At 37.3% G+C, this 23,759-nt stretch overlaps 1 protein-coding gene across 12 annotated transcripts in view; it reads right to left on the reverse strand.

The window, feature by feature from the left end:
- CADPS2 (calcium dependent secretion activator 2) overlaps positions 1 to 23,759 on the reverse strand; it is a 495,842-nt gene that overhangs the window by 124,523 nt on the left and 347,560 nt on the right. For all 12 annotated transcript variants that reach the window (XM_070264987.1, XM_001502202.7, XM_070264989.1 and 9 more), the window contains exons 12-13: positions 21,276 to 21,412; positions 18,779 to 18,966 (exon numbers count right to left, since the gene is read on the reverse strand). In XM_070264987.1, coding sequence (XP_070121088.1) covers positions 18,779 to 18,966; positions 21,276 to 21,412 — 325 coding nt within the window. The remainder of the gene's footprint in view (positions 1 to 18,778; positions 18,967 to 21,275; positions 21,413 to 23,759) is intronic.

Raw genomic sequence — 23,759 nt, forward strand, 5'->3', positions numbered from 1 at the left:
CACAAAAATCACATGGTAAACTACGAACAAGTATTTACGACGATCACAAAAGTTCAACTGGAGAGTTCTATATAAATTATTAAGTTGGTAATTTGGGCATTCAGACAAAACTTATAACTATGTTATGTTATTACAGAGAGAGCATAAAAACTCACACCACAAAGTTGCAGGTTGGTTATTTCACTAAATAAACCTATGCAAACTTGATGAAAAAGAGCAAGGCACTCATCTTTATTGTCCAGATGACTGACATGGCCCTTTGGCTTTGCTCTCTGACAGATACCAACCACACGGTTACATCTGAGTGAATTTTACTGTTTGCTCCAACTATCAAAGCAGATTGTGATCCACAGTGACAGAGCGAGTCGTCCTGTTAAATAACTTCATGGGGCACCTCGTCTACCTGACAGGATGCAGCCAGGGGTTCAGGCGATGAAAAGTGAGAAAGGTAAGTCAGGGGAATGCCACTTGTCAACCTTCACTAAGATCAAGACTGTTATACACAGTGCGGCGCTGTCATTTTCACTGAGTTCATTACCATATTAGGTACATAGCTGACAGGTTAAATACAACATTTAATATTTTGGACTTGCCCTTATTCATGTGTCTTTATTTTAGTGTATAGACAAGACTATGTACTGAATATTAGGTATATGAAGTGGCCTTCTATATCTAAATTGTTGGCAATTCTGCTGCAGTCAAGCCTAAAAGTAATAGCTCTTTCTAAAATTATTCTTTCAAATAAATGCAAATACTTCCTGTGTCATCAATATCTTCCTTGTCATGGTAGTTATTAAAACAAAGATAATTCTAAATACGCACCTGGTACTGTGCTAGCTGTTTTATATGCATAACAACATAGGATGCTCACAGAAATCCTTTCTCTAGCCTCCGAGAGAGGAGTTGCTGAAGCTCAGGGACTCAGGGAGGCTAAGTTGCTTCCCCAAGGTCACACGGCAGGTATCTGCAGGAGCCTGACCTTCAACCTAGGTCTCTTGTATTCCAAAGGCAAGGCTTTTAGCGCCCATGCCTCATTCTCTTTCCCCTATCTTTTCACAGAAAATAATAAAGAGCAATAAAAAGAAATCCTTATTAAAAAATGGAAACCATATCTGAGAAGCAATAATGGTGGAATTATTTTAGATATACTTACTTGCATCAAACATTTTCTATATTACTTGTATAAGGCAGAGAGCCTAAATATCAATAAAATTTAAAATACCTACTATTGAATCAGTGATTCAATTAAAAAAGACCTTAACAAAGGCAGTCCTAAAATTTGCTCTGTCATACATTTACAAAATCTGGACTCGCAGAAGCCTCGAGAGAAACTTAAACTAGTCACATTTTATGAACATTCATCTAGTAGACTCAGGGTAATAGGGATTTAAAATAGCTTCATAAGCTCAGTTTACAAATGAGTTTCTGTCAGCTATCCCTTCAAAACATGCCCAGAACTTGACTCCCCTCACCACCTCTACTGCTGCTCCGCTGGTTCCAGCTGCCATCAGTCCTCCCCTGGACTCCCCTCACCACCTCTACTGCTGCTCCTCTGATTCCAGCTGCCATCAGTCCTCCCCTGGGTATGGCTGCAGCCTCCTTGAACTCCCTCCTCCAGTCTTGTCTTTGTCAGAGTATTGGCAACACACTATTGTGAGCCTTTTTCAAGCATGAGTCCTACCCCTAACAATGGTACCACTCCTTGTAAAAGCCAGAGCCCTTCTAATGGTCCACAAGATCTTAGGTGATCCCTCTTCTCCACACTCACACTCTAATCTCCTCTACTCCTCATGGCAAGTCTCTCCATTTCACCCATGCTAGCCTCCTAGCTAGTCCTCGAACATAGAAAGCATGCTCTGCCTCAGGACCTTTGCATGGGCTGCTTCCACCAGCACACTTATAATGGTCTTGAAGACCTTATGATTCCCCTTCCCCACACTCACCCTCTGATCTCCTCTCCTCCTCATGGCAAGTTCCTCCACTCCACCCACCCTGGCCTCCTAGGTAGTCCTCAAACATAGGAAACATGCTCTGCCTCAGGGTCTTTGCATGTGCTGTTTCCACTGCTAGGGAGCTCTTTCCCTAGGCACAGACACAGTTTGCTCACTCACTTCCTCTGTATCTCTACTGACAGTACTCAGGATTATTGAGGTTATCTTTCTAACCATGTGACGTAAAGGTGTAACCTCCCATTCCCCCAGACCTCTTCTCTTTTAAAATGCTTTATTGCTTGCCATTGTACATATGGCTGTCATCCAACAGGGATATATTTATTTGTTTACTGTCTTCCTCCTTTGTGCTTACCTCTAGTGCCCAGAACAGTGGCAGGCATATTGTTGATGTTCAATACATAAACGCTAAAGAAATGAACGGATGAAATATAGAACATAGAAATATCAGCTATATAAGATTATAAAAATTCATGAAGTAGTAATATCACAAAAATTAGTATAATTGCTTATTAGTATTAATATTGCATAAATTATTTGGAATGTTTTTATCATATCACAGATAAAATAAGAAATGTTTTGAAAAGCAAACAGAAGCATGAATTATAGTTAAGTATTCAGGGTAAAAATATCTCTAACAAAAGTTAGCATGTATTTACACTTAGCAGAAAATTTTTATTGTTTACTTGCCATTTTACTTATTAAGGAAATGATTTGCTTTAAATCTTAAAATTAGAATTTTTTTCTAGAAATAATAAAAAAAGAATAATGTCCTTTGACATTGATAAAAACGTCAAATGATAAATTGAAAAATTGATAAAAATGTCAAAAATGATGTTAAAATGTGGTTATTTAAAATTCTAACATAAAAGACCAATTTTCTGATTCAACATTAATTGGGGTTTAATTGTACGACTGATAAATATTTAAGTGGTTCCAAAGAGAAGTAAGGGTATTCTCATGTGTCAAGATTTAATATTTTCATTTTTCCTGGGGCCTGTAGTTACTGAAGTTACATGATTTCAATAAAAATAGAGTATTCTATGAAAGAAATTTAAGATATGAACAAATTATAAAACAGTTTAATAATAGATGCAGATCTTTTAATTACAGATATAGTCAAATAAGCTATGACCTGGAGCTTCCTTCTGGTATTACATAATAAGCAACTGAACACCAAACGCAGTTGTGTCTATGTTAATTATACTTCAAAGAGTCTTAAAAAACAGAATTTATACAATAGAACCTTCTGCCACCGAAGCTTAATGGCCTGATCTTACATCTGCCTATGGGTCACATTCTTTTTTCATAGAAACCATCACATGTGTGTGCACTCACACACATACACACAACCATTTTTGAAAGGCAGATTCATCCAGAAAACAGTTCCTATACAGATTAAGGCCAATCGAAATTAATTTCATTAAATTCCTCTCTAACTAAGGGATTTTATAATTTGTGCTATTCATTGATTTGGCAGATTAGGCATTTTAAAACAAACAGAATCCTTTACACATATTGGACACCTTGTCCCGATTACCAATGCCTTCTCTCAGGAGTGCAACATAATCCTAAAGTGGGAAAGATGTTTTTAAAAGACGACTCAGGAACAAGAGGGACAAACAGTATTACTAATCTATTTTCGTTTATCTTCCATGGGTTTTGGGGTAGTTCAGATAAGAAATTAGTTTCTATGAAAGTAAAGAATGACAACATCACAGTTCAAGAAAGATCTAAGAGGAAAGGAGTATAAAACTGGGTTGCAGACATTTGAGTAGAAGAGCCGGTATCAATGAGAGAACCTGCTTCAACATTCAGATATGGACTAAGCTGGTCGCTTCGCTTTCCCTGGTTAACCAGTTCACAATTCACACATTTTATAGCCTTTTTTTTCCAATATAATACAAAATGTCAAAGGCCTATAAGACCAATAAAAACCAATTTTGGGGGGCTGGCCCCATGGCCGAGTGGTTGAGTTCGCGTGCTCTGCTGTGGGCGGCCCAGTGTTTCGTTGGTTTGGGTCCTGGGTGCGGACATGGCACTGCTCATCAGACCACGTTGAGGCAGCATCCCACGTGCCACAGCTAGAAGGACCCACAACGAAGAATATACAACTATGTACCAGGGGGCTTTGGGGAGAAAAAGGAAAAAAATAAAATCTTAAAAAAAAAAAAAATTGATCATTGATGAGCATTTTAAAAAAAAAACAAAAAACCAATTTTGGCATACTTAATATCCATCTCATCTGGGTACATTTGAGTAAAGAAGACTTGCTGGCTGTCAAACACGTTTTAAGGAACAATAGTCCTGTGACAAACTCCATCAAAAAGGGTTAGACAGCCCAAGTATTTTTGGGACAATACCAATCGCGAGACCTTGTTGGAGGTTCATAGTACAACCCTGGCATATTAAGGAGTCTGACAAGCCTGACAGTAAAGAAACCTGTTTAACTTTGTTTAAACAGCAAGTCCCAAAATTATGTAGTCATTATATCTCTCCACAATTCCCACTTCCAAAGCATCATTTAGTGCTCATGACCATTTGGTCTATTACTTAATGAAAACTCTAACATTTCCTATAGTTCTTTTCTCAATCACGTCTATCAGCTGGACAGATTCTAGACATGTAGGGGATAAATGTGTCCTGGGCTTTATAACGTCTAGGAGTTTGCCTATTGCCTGGAACAGCGTGCTCAGGAAGCTTGTGGGTTGAATAAGTGCACCAGGAGTTAACAGTGTATAGAAAAGACTGGCAAATTGATGAGATAGATTTCCTTCACTCTTCCCCTTTAATGCCCGCCTCGCTCCCCAACTCATCAGGGAAGTTGGTTCATCCTGCCCGTTTGGTGGTTTGCGGTAAAAGATATTTCACAAGCAATGAGTGGGCAAATGACAAAGTTCACGGTGCTTTTGAGTTTCTTATAGGCTTCTTGCCACCTGCCCTCTTCTATGAGGAACAGATGACATCTTAGCTTCCTCCAGAGAGAGTGAGAAGGGGAGAGACAGCAGAGGGTGGTATTTCTGAATTGTCAATTCTGCCTGCAGCACCGCAGGTGAAAGTCACTTTGCACTTCGTGTATTTCCCACCATATCCATTTGTGAAGAGAATAAAAAGGAGACAAACACACAGCACAAGAATGAGAAATGTCAGAAGATGAGGGAGCAAACAATCTTTTATTTTTGTTCCCTAACCTGTAACCCCTTCCATTGTTTCAAACAAAATCATATATCATTTAGATGGTCATATATTACATAATCAGTGTCCTTGAACTTCTCCTGAAATTTTAAATATCCATAAGAAGAAATTAAGTCACCCCCCTATATGTTCACTGAGATACAAGAAATAGATTTTCTATGGGAAAATATTTTGAAAAATAAAATTTTAAAATCATATTCTTCTCTTTTTCCAAATACTCTTACCTCCTAATCCTTTCCTTATTTGAATTTCCTACTGCATTCTATTTTCTTTGGAGGTTTTTAAAAAGAGTAGACACTGGTACAAAAAAGCTGTAATCTGACTCTATGAAGATATGCGATCAGGTGACTTAGTTTCTATGTTAAGGTCGTGATGGACAGACAGGCTAAGGACAGCTATCAAGGTGTTTGATAACTGGCCTCTCCTGGAATCAAACTAAAACCATTGCTGCACACAACTCTAGAAGTCAAGAAAAATAAAATATCAAAAGGATTTAAAGTAAAAATAAAGAGAATTAAGGTTGGCAGTGTTCTCTGATATAAATATCACCTCTGCCCCATACCTAATGTTATTATTTTTAAAAAATAACGGGTTTTTGAAATTAAAAGACTATGTACACATCATAATTTGGGAGGAGGAATCTAGGAAAACAAAGACAAAAATTAAAATTTCCTTAAATGTCCCAATAAGAAATAACAGGTAATACCATTTTCTAAATGTAATTCCAGTCTTCTTTCTATAAATCTATAGATATATTGCACATTCTAATTTATAATTTGACTCTTTTAATGAAGTATAAACATTTTTTCACATCATTTAAATATCCTAATAAATGCTTTTTAATGAAGTATGATGTTTCATTATGGATATACCATAATTTATTAAAATACCCCTTTAGTAGAAATTTAGACTGTTTCATCTTTTTCCTACCATAAATACTGCTGCAATAACTAATCTTACACTACATCTTTTTAACCCATTTCTGATTGTTTCCCTGGGATAAATTTCTGAAAGTGTATTGTTAGATCAAGTGGTGCCATAGACTGAGCTATGTCCCTTCTGAAAATTCATGTGTTGAAGTCCTAACCCCCAATGTTACTGTATTTGGAGATGGGGCTTTTAGGAGGTAATTAATGTTAAAAAGGTCATAAGGATGGGTCACTAATCTGATAGGACTGGTGGCCTTATAAGAAGAGGAAAACGAGCTCTCTCCTTCTCTCTCCATTATGTGAGGACACAGAGAGACGGCAGCCGTCTGCAAGCCAGGAAGAGAGTCCTCCCCACAGCCCAACCATTCTGACACCCCAATCTCAGACCGCCAGTCTCAAGAACAGAGAGAAAATTAATTTCTCTTGTTGAAGCCACCCAGTCTATGGGATTTTCTTATAGCAGCCTCAGCTAAGACAAATGGGATGATATTTTCAGACATTTGATACATATTGCAAAACTGCTTTTCAAGAAAGTACTTATCAGCTTACACTGACCAAGGTACATGAAATTATTAATTTCTCTGCAATCTCATCAACTGTAGTCTGTATCATTTGTTATAATCATTTTCAATTTTATACACAAAAAAGCATATTTCATTGTTTTAATCTATTAATTTCTATGTTGTAAAAAGACACAATCTTGCTGGTTACATACGGTCTTAACATGGGCCATAAACATCATTACATTTGATTCATTAAGAAGATTTAATTGTGAACTCTCCTAATGAAGTCCCTTAAAATGTCACCTATAAAATTGTAAACAGATGCTCCAATGTCATTCATTTACTTACTGAACAAATATTTATCAAGTACCTGGCCAGGTCCTGGGGATACAAGACAAGCATCACAAAAATGACTCCTGCCCTAATAGAGTTTTTAAGAGGGAAAGGCATAAAAAAGAAAACTCAGTAAGTGTACAATTCCATGTAAGAAGGACAAAAGTACAAAGCTCTGGTGTAGTTTAGATTTTCAGGGAAGGACTCAGTTTGGGACAATATTTAAGCTGCGATGTGATGGATGAGCAGTGTTAATCTGGTGGAACCTGAAGCAGAGGGGTTACAGAGAGGGTTCCAGGAGGTTCTCCCTATAGACGTCCAAATATTTTTTTCAAAATGCAAATTCTATCATGACTTCTCCTAGTATAGCGAACTGATTTACACCCCCAAAATCTCTCTTTACTACAAAACACTTCAACACTGCACAAATTATAGAAAATATACTGGTAAATGTTGTGCTGCACTTATAAGAAAGGAAAAAAAATTCTCCTAAGGGCAGGAAAATAAATAAACGGGGAGCTGAAACCACAGTTGGGGTGAATATGAGCATCAGGCTGCCTTGGGGTCAAATGTTGAGACCAAGGAGGCTTTACAGCTGTGTTCAAGGGAGGGCACCACTGTGTCAGAGACCTAATCTGCATGAGCTGCTAAACCTGAGATGCCTGCAACAAACAGGACCCCTGACTGGGCTATACTGTCAGTGGAAGGACCGGCTAGAGAGAACCAGCATGCTTGCAAAGGGGAGCCAACAAAGAAACCTGTCTGTTTCCACAGCATCTAACAGACTGAGCGAAAAAGAGTCTTTCCAGAGAACATGCACCACATGCCTGACCTCGTCCAACTGGGCACTATCTGTGCAATCAAGCAATCTCCAGATGGAAAATAAAATAGCTCCAGCAGCAACCCCAACACCAAGTAAAAGCAAGAGCAAATCTCTTTGGAAGAAAGCATTCTCAACTCAGGCCTTGTCGAGTTTCCACAGATTAATTTCAAGTAGATGTGCTTACTACAAAAAAATGCTAGCTGAATAAGAAAAGTAACCATGGCAAAAACGCAGGCAGAAAGAACAGATGTAAAGACCTAGAAAATTTAGTTATTGCAATGATCAGAATATAAAATAACTAACTATGAAAGGTCTAAGGAAACAAAGAGGGGAACAAAAACCAAGAAAGAAATAAGATATGTTCAGAAATGACCAAATGAATTTAAAAAAGAACCAAGTAGAATTTCCAGAACTAAAAAGTTTAATAATTGAAATTAACAATTCAATAAGTGGTTTAAAAAATAGATGTCATAGCTGAAGAGAGAATTGGGGAAGGAGAGAAAGGGTTGGCAAACTACAGCCCATCATCTGTTTTTATTAGAACACAAGCCACAATCATTTACTTACATATTGTCCATGGATGTTTTTGCACTACAGCAGACTTGAGTAATTGCGACAGAGATAATATGGCCTACAAAGCCCAAAACATTTATTATGCTTACTGTCTGGCCCTTCATAGAAGAGGTCTGCCAAGTCCCAAAGTAGAAGATAGAACTTAAAATATTACATAGAATGCAGCAGGAGAAATAAGTAGATAGAATATATATTACAGACTTTAAGAGATAGAGAAGATAAAATGCCTAATATATGGGCAATTGGAGTTTTAGAGAAGAGCAAGATTGGAGGCAAGACAATATTTAAAGAGATAACAATATTCCAGAACCGATGGCAAACATGGATCTTCATATCCCAAGCAGGGTAAATTTAAAGGAATTGGTGCTTACCCAATGTTGGGTCAGATGGATCAGAAATCCACAGTAATCCCAAATAGAATACACAAAAAGAAATGAACATGTGGATACATTATAGTGAACACAGACAAAAAAATAACCTTAAAACTATCCAGAAAGAAAAGACAAATTCTCCTCAAAAGAATGGTGGTTAGATTGCCAACAGCCTTCTTAATGGTAACAAAGGAAGTCAGAAGTAAATGGAGTATAATCTTCAGAGCTCTGAGAGAAAATAACCATCAATCTAGAACTGCATACTAGCAAAATTTTCCTTCAAAAATGTGGACAAAGATAATGCCCAATAAAAATTCCCTATCTACAGGTACTCCATTATAGGAAATTGCAAAGAATGTACTTTAGGAAAAAGAAAAATAATTTCTAAATCTAAGCAAGCGTTTAGCATACTAAATATAATATCTAATTTGTAAGATTAGAAAACAAACAAACAAAGATACAACTAAAATACTAGATAATATAACCATGCAAGCCAGGAAGGGGGTGACTGGAATGTTCTAAGGTCTCTGAACTCTTTAGAGAAGGAGAAACTTGCTGATTAGCATTAAGACTTCAAAATTTTAGCAACACATATGGTAAAATCTCAAATGTTGGAACATTTAAATTATTGAGGGGAAAAAAATAGAAGAAAATAACCTGGATGAAACAAAAAGAGGGCAAGAAAGAAACAAAAAGCTTACAAACAGGAGCCAAAAAAGAAAGGCCAAAATAAAATGGTGGAAATGAACTTACTTATCTCAATATACGTAATAACTGTAATTGGACTAAACTGATTAAAAAAACAGAAATTGTCATATTGGATAATTAAATCAAAATGTTAGTTTGCTATTTATGAGACACACTAAAATAAAGAAATATAGAAAGGGTAAAATTAAGAATAAACATATATCAGACAAATACCCAAAAGGCTACATTAATAACCACATGAAAAAACTTTAATGCGAAATGCATTATTAGTTACGAAGAGATAATTGCCATTCACTGGGAAGATTTAACAATTTTAAACTTGAATTCACCTAATAAACAGCTTCACAATATACAAAGCAAAAACTGGCAGAAGTAGAGGGAAGAAACCACCAAGGCAATGGTAGCTTTCCACTCACTGTGGTCATAACACCATAGATCAAACAGGAAAAAATCAGTACGAGTTTAGAAGATATGAACCACACAACTGCTGCCTGCCCTACCCAAACTAGAGAATATACATTTTTTTTTCAACCAACATGAAACACAATATTTGACACATACTTGCCATAAAGAAAGTCTCAAGTTATGAAGAATCAGTACCATATAGATTACATTCTCTGAACATAGAGAAATTAGGTTAGAAACCAGTTCTTAAAAAAATAACCAAAAAAACTTCACTTTCTTAGAAACTTAAAAATATAAATAACCCTGTGTCAAAAATAAATTACAATGGCAAGTTAGAATTACTTAGAATTTTAACCAAATATTACATAACAAAATTTATATATGTGGGAAAGTGGTACTTAGTGGGAAACCTATAACCTAAATGCTTATGTTAGAAAAGAAGAAAAGCTGACTAGTAATTAGGTAAACATCTAACTTAGGAAGTTAGAAAAAAAATAGTCCAAGAAAGTAGAGGAGGGAATAATAAAACTAAAGACAAAATTTAATGAAATGGTTGACTATAAAAGGGGGCACACAAGGCAAATTTTAGGGTGATGGAATGTTTCTGTATGGCAGTAGGGTGGTGAATATATGACTCTATGTGTCAAAACCCACAAAACTAAGAATTGTACAGCTCAGAGAGTGAAATTACTGTATACCAACTTAAGGGAAAAAAATCCCATGGTATCAACTCAGATGGTGAGGATAGAATGCATATTTTGACAAGTGACTCTAACTGCATCATACGACAGAACCTTACTAAAGAGAGAGGGGGAGAAAAGCAGCTGTCCTTGAACTTTGGAAAACAATGTTTTGACTGGAAACTATAAGGCTAATGACTAAAGGACCTGTACACAAACACTGTAATCTAGCTGGCAAATTTTGAAACTGCTTGACATGTATACCGGGGTTGAACAAATAAGGAAATGGATGGTGGACAGGGGAAGCCAGGTTTCTCACTGTTGGAGAGACAAGTTACAGATAAGCAAGAACGGAAGGCTCACACGAACTTTGTGGTACTGGACTAGAGTCGGAGACATCAGTATGAATTCATGGATTAGTATACGAATATATATTACCTAGCTCTGGCCACTGAGAGGGCCTGGAAACAATGATATCCTAGCAACAATGAGCATATCCATATCCCAATCTTGGTTTCTAAATACCATTCTCTAACAAAAGGAACCACGCCTCTTTGGAGAAATGGCTGATTCTAGGGCTGAGGCAGGGAAAATACAAGAGGAGCTCGGAGCATATTTCAGAACCAGAAAGTAAGAAAGTGCTCAAAACAACAACAAAAGGATAGAGCACATCAAAGGGAGTCAGTCTGAAAGAGCTCTCAATGGCCCAAGCTGGAACGATTTGAGCTACAAAATAAAGTAGTATTGGATTATAACCCAAAGTATAAAGTAACCACAGATGAATCCATACTGACATAAATAAATGGTCCACTAAATAAACAGGGGAGAAGAGACAAATCTTCCTCGCAGAGGAATTCCAAATATGTAGCTAGTCTTCCCTCCAGGAAGTGGTGTTTAATTCCCCTCTCCCCGTGAGTGTGAGCTGGAGTTAATGACTTCTTCCAAAGAATCGAGTACGGAGGAAGCAAAACATCATCTTTACAGGGGAAAAACCTGACAAACGCTACCTTAACCAAGTGACCAAAGTTATCAGGACCAGTGATGTCCAGTGATATCATATCCTCCCTGACAGGAAGAGATGAGAGGGTATTTCAACTCTTCAAAAACCTATAACCCCAGTCCAATCATGAAAATGTTAGATAAATCCAAATTGAGGGATGTCTGACAAAATACTTGACCAGTACTCCTCAAAACTGTCAAGGTCATGAAAAACAAAGACTGAGAATGCCACAGATCAGAGGAGACGTGACAACTAAACGCAATTTGGTATCCTGAGTTGGATCTTGGGACAGAAAAAAGGATATTTAAAAAAAAAAAAAGGACTGCGGAAATCCAAATAAGGACTGGTGGTTAATTAGTGGCAACGTGCCAATCTTGGTCCCTTAGTCTTGACAAACGTACCACGGTAATTTATGACAATAACATTAGAGAAAACCGAAATAAAGAAACTTCCTGTACCGTCTTTGAAATTTTTCTGTACATTTAAATTATTCTAAAATAAAAAGTTTATTTTTTAAAAATTTAATGAAATGGAAAACAAAGAAGCAATAGAGATCCACAAAGCCAAAAGTTGCTTCTTTGAAAAGACCAATAAAGTTTACAAACTTCTGGTAAGATGGATGAAGGGGGAAAAAGAGAGAAGAGATAAAAATCAACAATATTAGAATGAGAAAGGGGAGATGTCTGCAGAGAGAGCAACAAGTATATAAAGAGAACAAATTTGAACAACTTAATATCAATACATTTGAAAACAGATGAAAATCACTATTTCCTGGAAAATCCTAACTTGACAAAACTCACTCAGGAAATAAATGGAAAGATTGAGTAGTTCTTTAACTGCAAAATAAACTGATGCAATAAAATCTTTCCACATGTAAGTCCCCAAGCTCAGATAGTTTTAAAGACGAGTTACTGATAAACTTAAAAAAAGTCACACAAATCTTATACAGAACAAGCGGGAATGCTCCCCAACTCATTATATATGGCTACAATAACCTGGATACCAAATCCCAGAAAAAACAGTATAAGAAAGGAAAAGAACAGGCCAATCTTGTGCATAAACAGAGATCTAAAAATCCCCAATGACTTGCAACAGTGATGGTAAATGGTACAGATGTACATATAGAGCTTTTGTTGTTGCTTGATTGTTTTTATGTTTTTATGTAACAGCGTTACATAATAAGTTCTTAAAAAAAAAACTTTAGTATGCTAGAAAACTACATGGAGACCCAACTCAAGTCCCCAAGCTCTTTTCCACACCTAACTCCAGATGCTAAGGCGGCTCTAAAGGTCCCAAGCTGAAGAAAAGCTACGCCAGAGGAGGAGCTCCTGCTTCTGTCGGTTGTTAACCTGATCTGTATTCTAACACATACTGGAAAATCCCTTTGCCTTGTCTCTTCCTCACTGATTTACCTTCACTGGGCTCTTTTATATGCATTGTTTCAGAAGAATCCAGGAGGTTTTGCTGCGAATGAATAGTGTGGAGGGAAAGCAGGAAACTGATTAGGTGGCCTTAACAATTATCCCCCAGGTTACAGTCTGGCGACTGACTTACCTTAAACAACAGGGTCTTGGCTCCTACTTTTAGCTTTGTCTTTGTCACCGTCCCATTAGGCCCACAGTGTCTTGCAGCAACCTGAAGGGCTGAGGGAATAGGGTGAAGGGGAGATGCCAGAACCTCAGCATGGCTCCTCCTAATGATCGTGGACAGTGATGACGTGAGGCAATTTCACAATGCTTTTCCAGTCTCATCTCCCTGCCTGAGTCTTGACTACAGTAGCCTGCTATAAGAATGACACCCAAAGTTCACCTTTGCACTGTCAGTCTTCTATAGCACAACGCCCAAAAGCTTATTTAATTACTATACTGTATGTATAATATCACCACTTGATATTTAAGCAATATTTTATCATTTACAAAGTGTTCACGTAACTTTATTTCACCTATTTAGGCCCCACATCAGGTAAGCAGCGTTGATATTATTATTCACAATGAACAGATGGGAAACTGAGGCTCAGACAGGACCAATTGCTTAGAATGAAATAGCTCATAAGTGGAAGAGCTGGGACAAGAAGACAGATGTCCTGACCGCTAGCTCAGTGCTATTTCCAACATACTACGTCTCTGCCCCGACCGCTCACTTTCTGTTTTTGTCTGTCTTGTTTTGAAAGGCATGATTATCTTGCGTTAGTGTTGAACTCGAGGTTGGCTGGGTAGAGATGTTATTGTTGGGAAAGTTTGAGGCAAATGTGGAGTTGTATAGTTTCTCATAGAATCAAACAAGGACCCTCAGTGTATATTTAAAAAGCCCTCACTGATAACTGTCCCTGCCACCTTTGCACATGTAGCAGACAGGATGAAATTGCTCAGAATGGCCACAGTGTGTAAGGATAACCTTGCTTAGGACACTTGATATGGTTGCCCACCTGCCCCAGAAGTGAGTCTCTAGATTGACAATTGAGGTGACATTTGTACTTAATCTCTCTACATCATATATCAAAAACTAGAATTAAGACGTGGTAATGGAAATTCTTGATGTGCCTATTTGATGCCATTGTCTATGATTTTACTCAAAAATTTATCATTGTCTATAAAATTACAGGCAGGAAGTTGAGGCAGAATTTCTGAAGTGACAGGTAAGAGAAAATGTTATCACCTCTGAAGACGGAGGAATCGTGACACGATGATTTGACTGATGCCCTGGAAGGTGCCTACCACTCTGGGATATGATCTGGAATCCACAGAAAATAGGGATTACTGTATATACAAACTATAATCATATAGTGGTACTACTGTACCCTGTACTTGAAAGCTAGCACATCTGAGCTGGCCTTTGTCAGGTGTGTAGCAGCTGTAAGAGGCCCTACTAAACTGAAGAAGAGTCAGTGAACACATTGCCCTATCTTACATTAAACTGAGAGATGAAAGTCATCTTGTGTTGCTGCTTTAGTTTCTCCACCCTCGGCCTGACTTACAAAACCAAGGTGTATAACCACGCGTATCAACCTAGAACTTTGCCCTATGACGCGTTGTCTCGCGAAGTCTCTTTTCTCTTTCCTATCAGTCATCAGCGGCACTATCGCTGAGTGAGTGGCTGTGTTATTCACGGACCTGTGCGGCTATCATCCTGCAGGAGTGTGTCTGCTTCTGTCCTTGACTCACTTTTTTCTTTCTTCCTTTCTTTTTCTCTCTCTTCCTCAGTCTTAGTACCAGCCAGAGCCTTTTCTGTTTAACTCTATTCTTTTATTCCTGAAACACTCAGAGTGCTATTCAGAGACGTGTCGACACAGAAGGAACCCACCTAGAGAGCTCAATGCAGGGTAAACAGGATGTGCTCTCGGAAAAATTTCAGATCCAGACGGCACTGTTGTCCTTCGCTTCATTCAACAACAAAAGGCAATCTTTTCTCCTTTTGAATTGTTGACAGAGGTAGTTTAGGTAATGAGCAAAACGACACTCTGAATGTGTGTCTTGACAGATGTAAAAGTGATCATAAAGAGAGACTATGGCAAACATTGTAGAAAAGTCAGACTTGACATTGACAGTATTTTTAACAAACTAAATATCAACTGCATAAATATCAGATGCTGCAGAGCTGGATAAGAGAAGCTTATTTTCATAAAGGGAGGTTGCTGAAACCTGAATATTCTATTAGCAAAGAAATCAAGAGTATAATTAGATACACAGTGAAATATTTCCACTTAGCATGAGGTATTACAGCTCTAACTATCTATTTTTCAGGTTTTTCCTCCTTTTACAATTTACATCCTTGTGGCTGGGCAACAAAGGGAAGCATATTAGAATACTCAATACTGACACAGTATTTATAATTATCCAGCACCTTCACGTTAGTATTTCCCTTCTTTCATATGAGAACTCTGAGTTTCAGAAAGGTTAAGCGATTTGCCCAACATGGGTCAGTTGGCAAATTTCAGAATCAAGATTCAAGTAGAGTTCTTTTGCCTCTTTTTATTCTCTCATTGTGACAGTATGACATTTCTGAATGACTTCCGTTAGACTCTAAAAATTACAGGAAACATCATACCTTTCAGCTTATCCTGGATAATTTCTACCCTAAACTGAGGTTCAAATTTCCCCAAAACCTACATTTCTTCCTTTCTTTTTTCTTAAGCTACATGTGACCTACATGTGAAATCAGAAACTGACTCAAATTTCTACTCTAAAACACCACTCAGAGATACCTGAATATGTACATATTTTAACCAGGAAAATGGATTTAATGTGTAATATTAAGTGTAATATATGCATGAACATATGAACATACCTTACACTTTACAGTGTACCATTATAAAGAAAACAATAGTCTGACAGAATAAAAGTAACTATGGCAACCTATAGATTCAAATCAGGCTGCCTCCCAGGCAGTAACTTTCCATTAACGTGTGTCAAAACACATACATTTTGGGGGCACGTTAGCTGAATTCCCTACTTGATGTTCTCAATTTAATTTTACCTTTTTGTGTTGCTCTAAAATAAACTGATCATACAAATTCTTTGGGTTTACCTGTTTCACCACAACCTTCTTACTCTCTTGTACTTCTGAGTGCTGCCTAACATTGGGAGTCCTATCTTTTGATACCCATGGGTCAGGAGGAAGAAAGACAGAGCCAGCAGATAAGAGACAGGTTTAGTAAAAATAGTCCCTCACTTTAGCTATAAAAGATTAGCTATCCTGTCATCATTACTGTCACCCCCACTCCCCCAGGTTTGCTGAGTGCAGAGGGCTTAGTTTGGGGTAAGATGACTACCATCTGCAACATTCTCCTAATTTCCAATAAGGCTGAGTTCCAGAATGAAGTGAAAGCCTGGACAGATTCTGAGACTAGGCTCAGCCTTATTTTATTGTGGGATGAGAAAAGGCAACAGTGGGGACTCCAACAACATTTGCTACGTACCTACAATATGCAAGACACTGTGTTAGGGTCTACAGAGGATAATAGGTGAATGAGTGGTAATTTTTGCCTTCAAAATATTATGCAGTAGAGTAGCAGCAGCTGTGTATTTTGTATACAATACACACAATAAAGTTCATAAGATATCTCCAGATACAAGGTTTGTAGTGTTTGAAAAAGTTAAAAGAAGTCTTCTTAGAGGAGTTTTGTGGTATGACTGTTAGAAACTTGGGAAAATGAGAAACATTACAGGGAGAATAATCAGCTTGTCTAGGGTAAAGGTTATATGGAGAAGAATCCTTGGACTGCAGACTGTGTAGACAGAATGAGACGGTAAAGGGAAAACCCTGATACTATAGCTTGGAATTCATTTTTAGTTTAATAATCAAATGAGAATCACTCAAGTTTTTTGAAAAAGACTATGGTAAAATTTATTCTGTTAATTTTGAAGGTGATGGCTAGACTACTGTAGGGAAAAACAGCAAAAGAGAGATGAATATAGACAGGCAAGAAAAAGTGAAGGCTAGATTTAGGGTAGATGCAATGGAAACGGTAAAAAGAGGGAAATTTGAGCAGTACTATGAAGACAGAACATTGACAATGGCAACAAATTGGGGCTAGGAGGTCAAAGAAAAATGAATGGGCCATTAATGGGAGTGACAATAACACAAATAATAAAGTCATTCATTTATTCATCAAATATTTACTGAAGACTTACTGTGTGCCAAGAGTGTGACTTTTTGCCAGGCACCCTATTAGGAGCTAAAAGAGGTACAGGAACAGGAGCTGGTTTGGGGAGAAGACAGATTTAATTTTATACACAGAGAGCTGGAAGAGCCAGCACAATATTCAAGCTGCTAATTGTCGACAGAGATCTGCAGTTTGGGAGAATAACTGGGTTGGGATTATCTGTATAAAGAGAGGTCACAGTTAAAGGTGTGGAAAGGAGTGAGGTCACTGAAGTAGAATTTTTCACTGAAGTAGAAAAATTCTCAGAAAGAGGAGAATACTTTTTCAAGAATAGATGTGAGAAAAAACACCATACTGCACTTGGGCTCTGGAGGAACAGGAACTGTTAGCAAAAAGATGGTCAAAAAAAAGGAGAGCTGAGACAGCGCTGCATCAGGGAAGGTACGCTGAGTTTTAAGAAGCACAGGGTCTTGGAAATTCCACAGCCTCAACTTTTCAATGAGAGTAAGGAAAGTGAAGCTGGAGGAGGGGCTATGAGATGAGGTCATCAGGCAATCAATCCATTTCAAGCAGCCTAATAGCAGATGAGGAGCTGGAAGCCACACAGGGGACTGGTGAGAGAAGTCTGTGTAGGAAGATAAGGAACACAATGGAAAGATGAGGAGAAGAGTGACAGGATAACAACACTTAAGACAATATAAACTACCAGTTAACATTTTTTTGAACACTCATGCCAGGCACTGTTCTAAGTGCTTGATATAGAATTTAATCTCTATCACTATTTAAGATTTATGATTTATTTAACAGAGACACCATTTTATGTCCTTCTTATAGAAGAGGAAGCACAGAGATAGAGACACAAGTAGATTAGAAGCTTGCCCTACCTCACACAGTAAATAAGCATTAATTGGAACCCAGGTGGTCTAACTTCAGAATCCCTTGACAACTCTGTTATGTTGTGAGGCTAGTTGTGAAGCTTAAACAGGTCTGTGGGAAGAAAAGAAATATAAAGAGGAAGAGATGGAGTAATGATTGCAGCAAGGTAAGAAGGGGATGGGATAAGGGGTACCTCATTTATGGGAGGAGCCCTAGCAAATGTTCTCTGGAACAGGATCAAGAGAAGAGAGGGAGAATGACATGGAGAGATTTCAAGCTCAGACGTACATAGTTGTAATCATTGCATTAGGTGAGTTTTTGCCCTTTTGGTAAGGCAAGAGGTGATGTTACAGGCTCAGAGTGCTAAAAGGAGATACTTGTTCCTAGACTGTAGATTAGGGAAGGGGCTGGGAGGAGACCCTACATAAACCCCATTATTTATCTTGCTTTGTCAATGAAGGCTTATTCCACAGTGGAAAAGCAAGGATCATCAGGTATACACAAACCTATCAACAAACCCTACCCAGACACACATACGCATTACAATACAAATACAGATGACACATGAGCTGTGCAGACCCTCGTACGAGGTGGTACATAAGAACTAAAAGGCAACTTCAAATTTCATAGATACTCTCTCTCTCTCAAGTGGCTTTAATGGCAAAAAGAAACAAAGTGCAGCCCACCAGACTGATGTACATTTTTCCTTTGTGAGTTTTTTTTCTCTCTTGCAAGAAGTGTTTGCTATTTAAAATTTGTTACTAGGTGACATTTTTCTCTCTTCTCAAGTCAACCCTACACATTTCACTGCATGTTTGCAAGTAAAAATACCTGTTGCCGTGCACATGAGAGGCGCAGAATGCAAAGCTGTAATGGAGCAGGGTTGGGTCAATGACAGCACCATTTTCTGAATGTTCCATCAGTTCTGTAAGGTAGCAGAGATGCCTGTGACAGCCTCTCACACCGTAACGGGCACAGTACTCATCTAATACAAAGACTTGGCCAGGGCTAAACCAACCCTGCAAAAGAAAAAGAAAAGATTTTTTGCTGTACTAAGATCTGCTTTTCTGTAGGCACTGTTAGGCATTATAAGCAGAAGCTGCATTAAAGTGTCTTTTGACATTTTTTTATTAGTGGTATGTTTCATGTTACTTTCAGAAGAGCTAATGTCATTGATTTTGGAACTGATTTGGACACTGGCAACCTAATACTCTCTGTCTTTATTGCCATAGCAAGGCACGGGCAACCTGTTCCTCTCTATTGTCATTCAAAATTAGTCAAATTTATTCACAATATTTACATTGTCAGTCACAAAGAATGGCATTCCAAAAAACTTCAGTCTCTATGTGAACCAATTAAAAAGAGAATGGTACAGCAAACACTATAATTGAAATTACCTGGTTACAAAAAGCATTCTATAAAATGAACAGAAAATTTCAGTAAGTCTAGCAGTGGTAAACATGTACTATATAGGTATTTAAATACTTGAGATATTGTTCTGTTTGTCTTTCTAGGACCAATATAACAAAGTTAATGTTTTATAGTAGAAGTTTCTGTTTTTCTTGAAATGAGATGTTGGGGGGTGGTGGGTGTGGATGTGGGTGTGTGAGTGTGGGTGTGTATGTGTGTATGTGTGTGTGCATGTGCATGCCAACTGAAACAGAAGGCAGCCTGCTTGGCTAACATTTGAGGACAGGGTTAGATAGAGCTGGTTTAGAAAATGTTTCCATGGATTATATGGATTTATATGGATTAATTTAAGAGAAAGAAGGGAGAATAGACAGTTTTAAAAGGGGCAGGATAATCATACAAGAGAAGGAAAAAATGGTGATAAATGTAGAAAGATGAACTACAGTAAAGAAGAGAAGGAAGAGGAGAAAAAAGAACACCTGAATACTTACTCTGGAGATGGGACAGGCAGTGTACTAGACATACCACACATAATATATCTTTAATATTTAGAATCATCATGCACGGTAGTCATTATGATCTTTATGTTGCAAATATATAAGCTGAAGTTCAGAGAGGTTTACTGAGTTGCTCAAGACTACCCTGCAAATCAGTTGTTGAGCCATGATTTACACCCAGTCATCCTGCCTGCAAACACTCTTTCTAATCACACCATGTTCACTACCCTCTAGGTGCAGTTGAAGACACACTGCAGTGTTCTCCTCAGACTCCATATGACAAGTGAGTCGCCCACATAAACAAAATGACTTTCCAAAATTCAGGTACCAGCCCCATTGAGTGGAATCCAAGAGGAAAGCATCCTTTAGTGATGTTCACTCTGTGTGTGCTTGTCCCTGGAAAGATATCAGGGTTTTGTGATGCTTTGTTTTACTCTCCACATAACTGTAAAGTTTGGGCTGGATCAAGCTTAAACTATACAATTACATTTTGAATGATAAGTACTTAATCAAGAGTCTACAAATGAATTAATGAGGCATCAGTGTGATCATGGCAACAAGCTGTTTCATTTCTTCCTCTCCCAGCTCAATGGCAATGAGCTGAGGGGACACCCTGTCTGAAAACTTACTTTAAAGAGAATATAACTTTATTGCATGCATCTACTATGTTCAGTAGTCAAGAGACTAAGTGTTGACAGAAATAGGCATATTCTGGCTGGAAAAATTCCAGAGGAACTGCCACTGACAATATAAATCCTTGGAAAGGCACTATGATTCCTAGGCTATAGTTTAATGCCCACATTCTAAGGAGCCAAGCTTTCCTTCTAAAAGTAAATTATACTTCATATCCCAAATTTTGGCTGGTTTCAACACATACAAAGTAGCAGTTTAGTGACTCAATTTAATTCCTTTTCCTTTTTTAAGGAATTCAAATTATCTCCGAGGGTTAAATGAAACTACAGCTTTCCTCTATTATATACAGCCCCTGTCATATTGTTTATCCCACTGCTTCTTTGCCCTGTCACTTAAGTTGTCTTTCTAAAAACAAAAGAGAGAAATGAAAGATATCAACATTTGGTGAGCAGAATCTAACCCTTAAAATGTCTGTACAGGTCTCAGTAGATCCTACCACAGAAGTTTTTTTAATCTTCATTAAACCCTTATATTTTCATTCAGCTTCTCCAGAGAGACTGATAAACCACAGTTCAGTGTCTGTTTGACTCTATTCCCGTGTCTATTGAGTGGCACAGCAGTGGTCTTCAAGTGTATAATTTTCAAATTGGGAAGCAATCGATTGGACTCCTTTATCCCTAACTCCAACTACAGTTATTAAAAGAGTCAGGAATAAAATGCCACTTCATAACAAGTATTTCTCACTTATTCTAACCTATAGGGGACTAGACAGACAGACTTGTACTCACCAAGCAAGAATAGGAATCATTCAGTCTGTGATCCAAGGTCTGCCTCTGAAGTATTCTAAAAAGGAAGGCGTGGTCAAGCTTGCAAGGATTTGCAGAAATAAACTCATCCATACCATGTTTTTGAAAACGGTCTGCATCTGTAAATTCAGAAAAGCATGTATAATCCATTTATTTTTCTGGTTCAATAATGAGCAAACGCAGTTTTTTAAGAACACAAAACACATGCCTTGTGACAAGAGAAGACTTCTATCACATAAAATATGATGCCAAGAATTCTGTACATTAACATAGCTTGCAATTTTTTTGGAGCCTAAATACAAATGACAGAGAAAAATCTGCCAATCATTTGGAATGAGGAAATTCTATTTTCATTCAAAGCCACTTCAAATATCCATCACAGAAATAATTTTTTCCAACTTTAAGAAAAGCTGATGCATTTTAAGTATATATTACTGAAGGAACTGACTGGAAAAGAACCCACGTCTGTTCATAAAAAAACACAATGATGGCTGGAAGCCTGCTTCCCAAATGGCAAACTAGGGCAGAAATGAACACACAAGCTTCAGCTGGATCACTTCCAGTCTTTTTTTGTATGGAGCTTTTAATGGGACCAACCTTAACGTAGAAATGGCAATGAATGCTCTCAAGCTTCAAGTTTAAGAGACATGAAAAAGGGAGCATCACGTTTGTGCAAATATGCAGACAAAGCATAACGTCCCAAATGGCACTTTCAATCAAAGGCCCAAATTCATTGTTCTTTACAGATTGCATCTTTCAACGCCTGTAGACCCTGCGGGTTTATCAAAAGGCAAGCTTTTATGATTGCTTTCATTAATGGTATGTTTTGTCAAAGTCTTCAATGTGAGTTATTTACTAAGAGTAGAGAGAAAAAGCCTCATGCCACCCAAAAGGAGTGCTGGGGTGTTACTACATTAGCTCTGTTAGAAATGTAGTGCGTATTGAGCAAGTAATCCGTTATCAAGATGAAAGTGGACTCTCCTCACAATGGTAGAGCCAAGGCTCCATTGTCCCTTAAAATTCACAGATAGATCTCATTTCTGGTCATCACAAGAAGCAGAGTCCTAAATGCAAGCTAAATGTAGTTTTTAAAACCTATATGGTACAACCCTAAAATTGCAAAGGAAAGGAGACAAAAGTTTATTGATTAAACCCAATTATAGAGTCAGGCTTATAATAAAACTCAATATTGATCTGTGGACATGATGCTAACATAATCAGTCACATTTAGATATTTAGCCCAGATCATATTGATCCATGTCAAGTTTAACTTTCAGCCATATTTGTGGATGGAAGAACTGTATAATTCAAGCTGAAGGGTCTTCAGAATCAGATTTAAAAAAAAAGAGAAACAAACTAATTTATATCTCACATCAATGACAGATATGAAATGGTGAACGCAGCAAGTAAGCAATGAATGGCCATTCATTGACGATGAGAGGTATGAGGTTATCATCCATTGAAAAGGTAGCATATGTAGTCCTCTACATTTAATAGCTACTTAACTGAATGATTAAAGACGTTACATGCAGTAAATGAGTATTAATTGGATGAACACTAAACTGCCTTCCCTGAACTGAGAAATGAGACAGTCTAAATTTTCTTGTATTTTATTCTTATGTCTGATAGTCTTTTAATATAAAGTTAAATATATGATAGTGTGAAATAATATCAAATGAGTAGGAAGCAGACTATTAAAAAATGCAAGGCACATAAATTATAAAACCAGAAGACTATTTTGTATCTTAAAGAATTTATCTTAGAATCTTCATTTCTTCATTTATCTGAGTAAAAAAATCTTTTAGTATCACCTTATGAAATTAAATTACCAGTTTTATAAAACATCTGCTGAATTGTATTCATTATTTCTTTCACCAGAGAAGGTCATAACAAGGAGTTAAAAATAACGCCCATTAATGGCTTATCTGTTGAGAAAAGGACATGTAATAAATTTCAGAGAAAAAAATCCATAGTTGTCCTTTACTATAAAGGTTTGTAGAAGCAAATTCTTATTTTAAAACAATGGGTTAACAGTATTTAAATAAAATATACAAGTTTCTGAAGAAATGAGTCTAGGTTTCATTTCTACAATTAAATCATTTTCAAAAATGAATTTACTTTACGAAGCAGCTTCCTCATGAAATATAACTTTAAACCATATATTTACTAATGTGACAAGCCTTTCTGAATCACACACATAAATGGAAAATTACTTTTCTAACAATTACCATTAGTGATAAAAATACTGTATATTCATGGTAAGCAATTTAAGTCACAAAACTCCACATTGACAATGGAAAAACATACAGGTAAGTAAACCCACTAAAGATTTTATTTTAAAAAACCCCCCCAAACCTACAATCTCTCTGGGGCTATAATTCTATGAAAGCGAAATGTACTCTTTGAGGTTATCCCACCTTCAAAACACAAGCTGTTAAGAGCAAGCATCTCTACTCTGTTCTTCCT

Source organism: Equus caballus, chromosome 4 (genome assembly GCF_041296265.1).
Source record: "Equus caballus isolate H_3958 breed thoroughbred chromosome 4, TB-T2T, whole genome shotgun sequence".
Classification (NCBI taxonomy): Eukaryota; Metazoa; Chordata; class Mammalia; order Perissodactyla; family Equidae; genus Equus; species Equus caballus.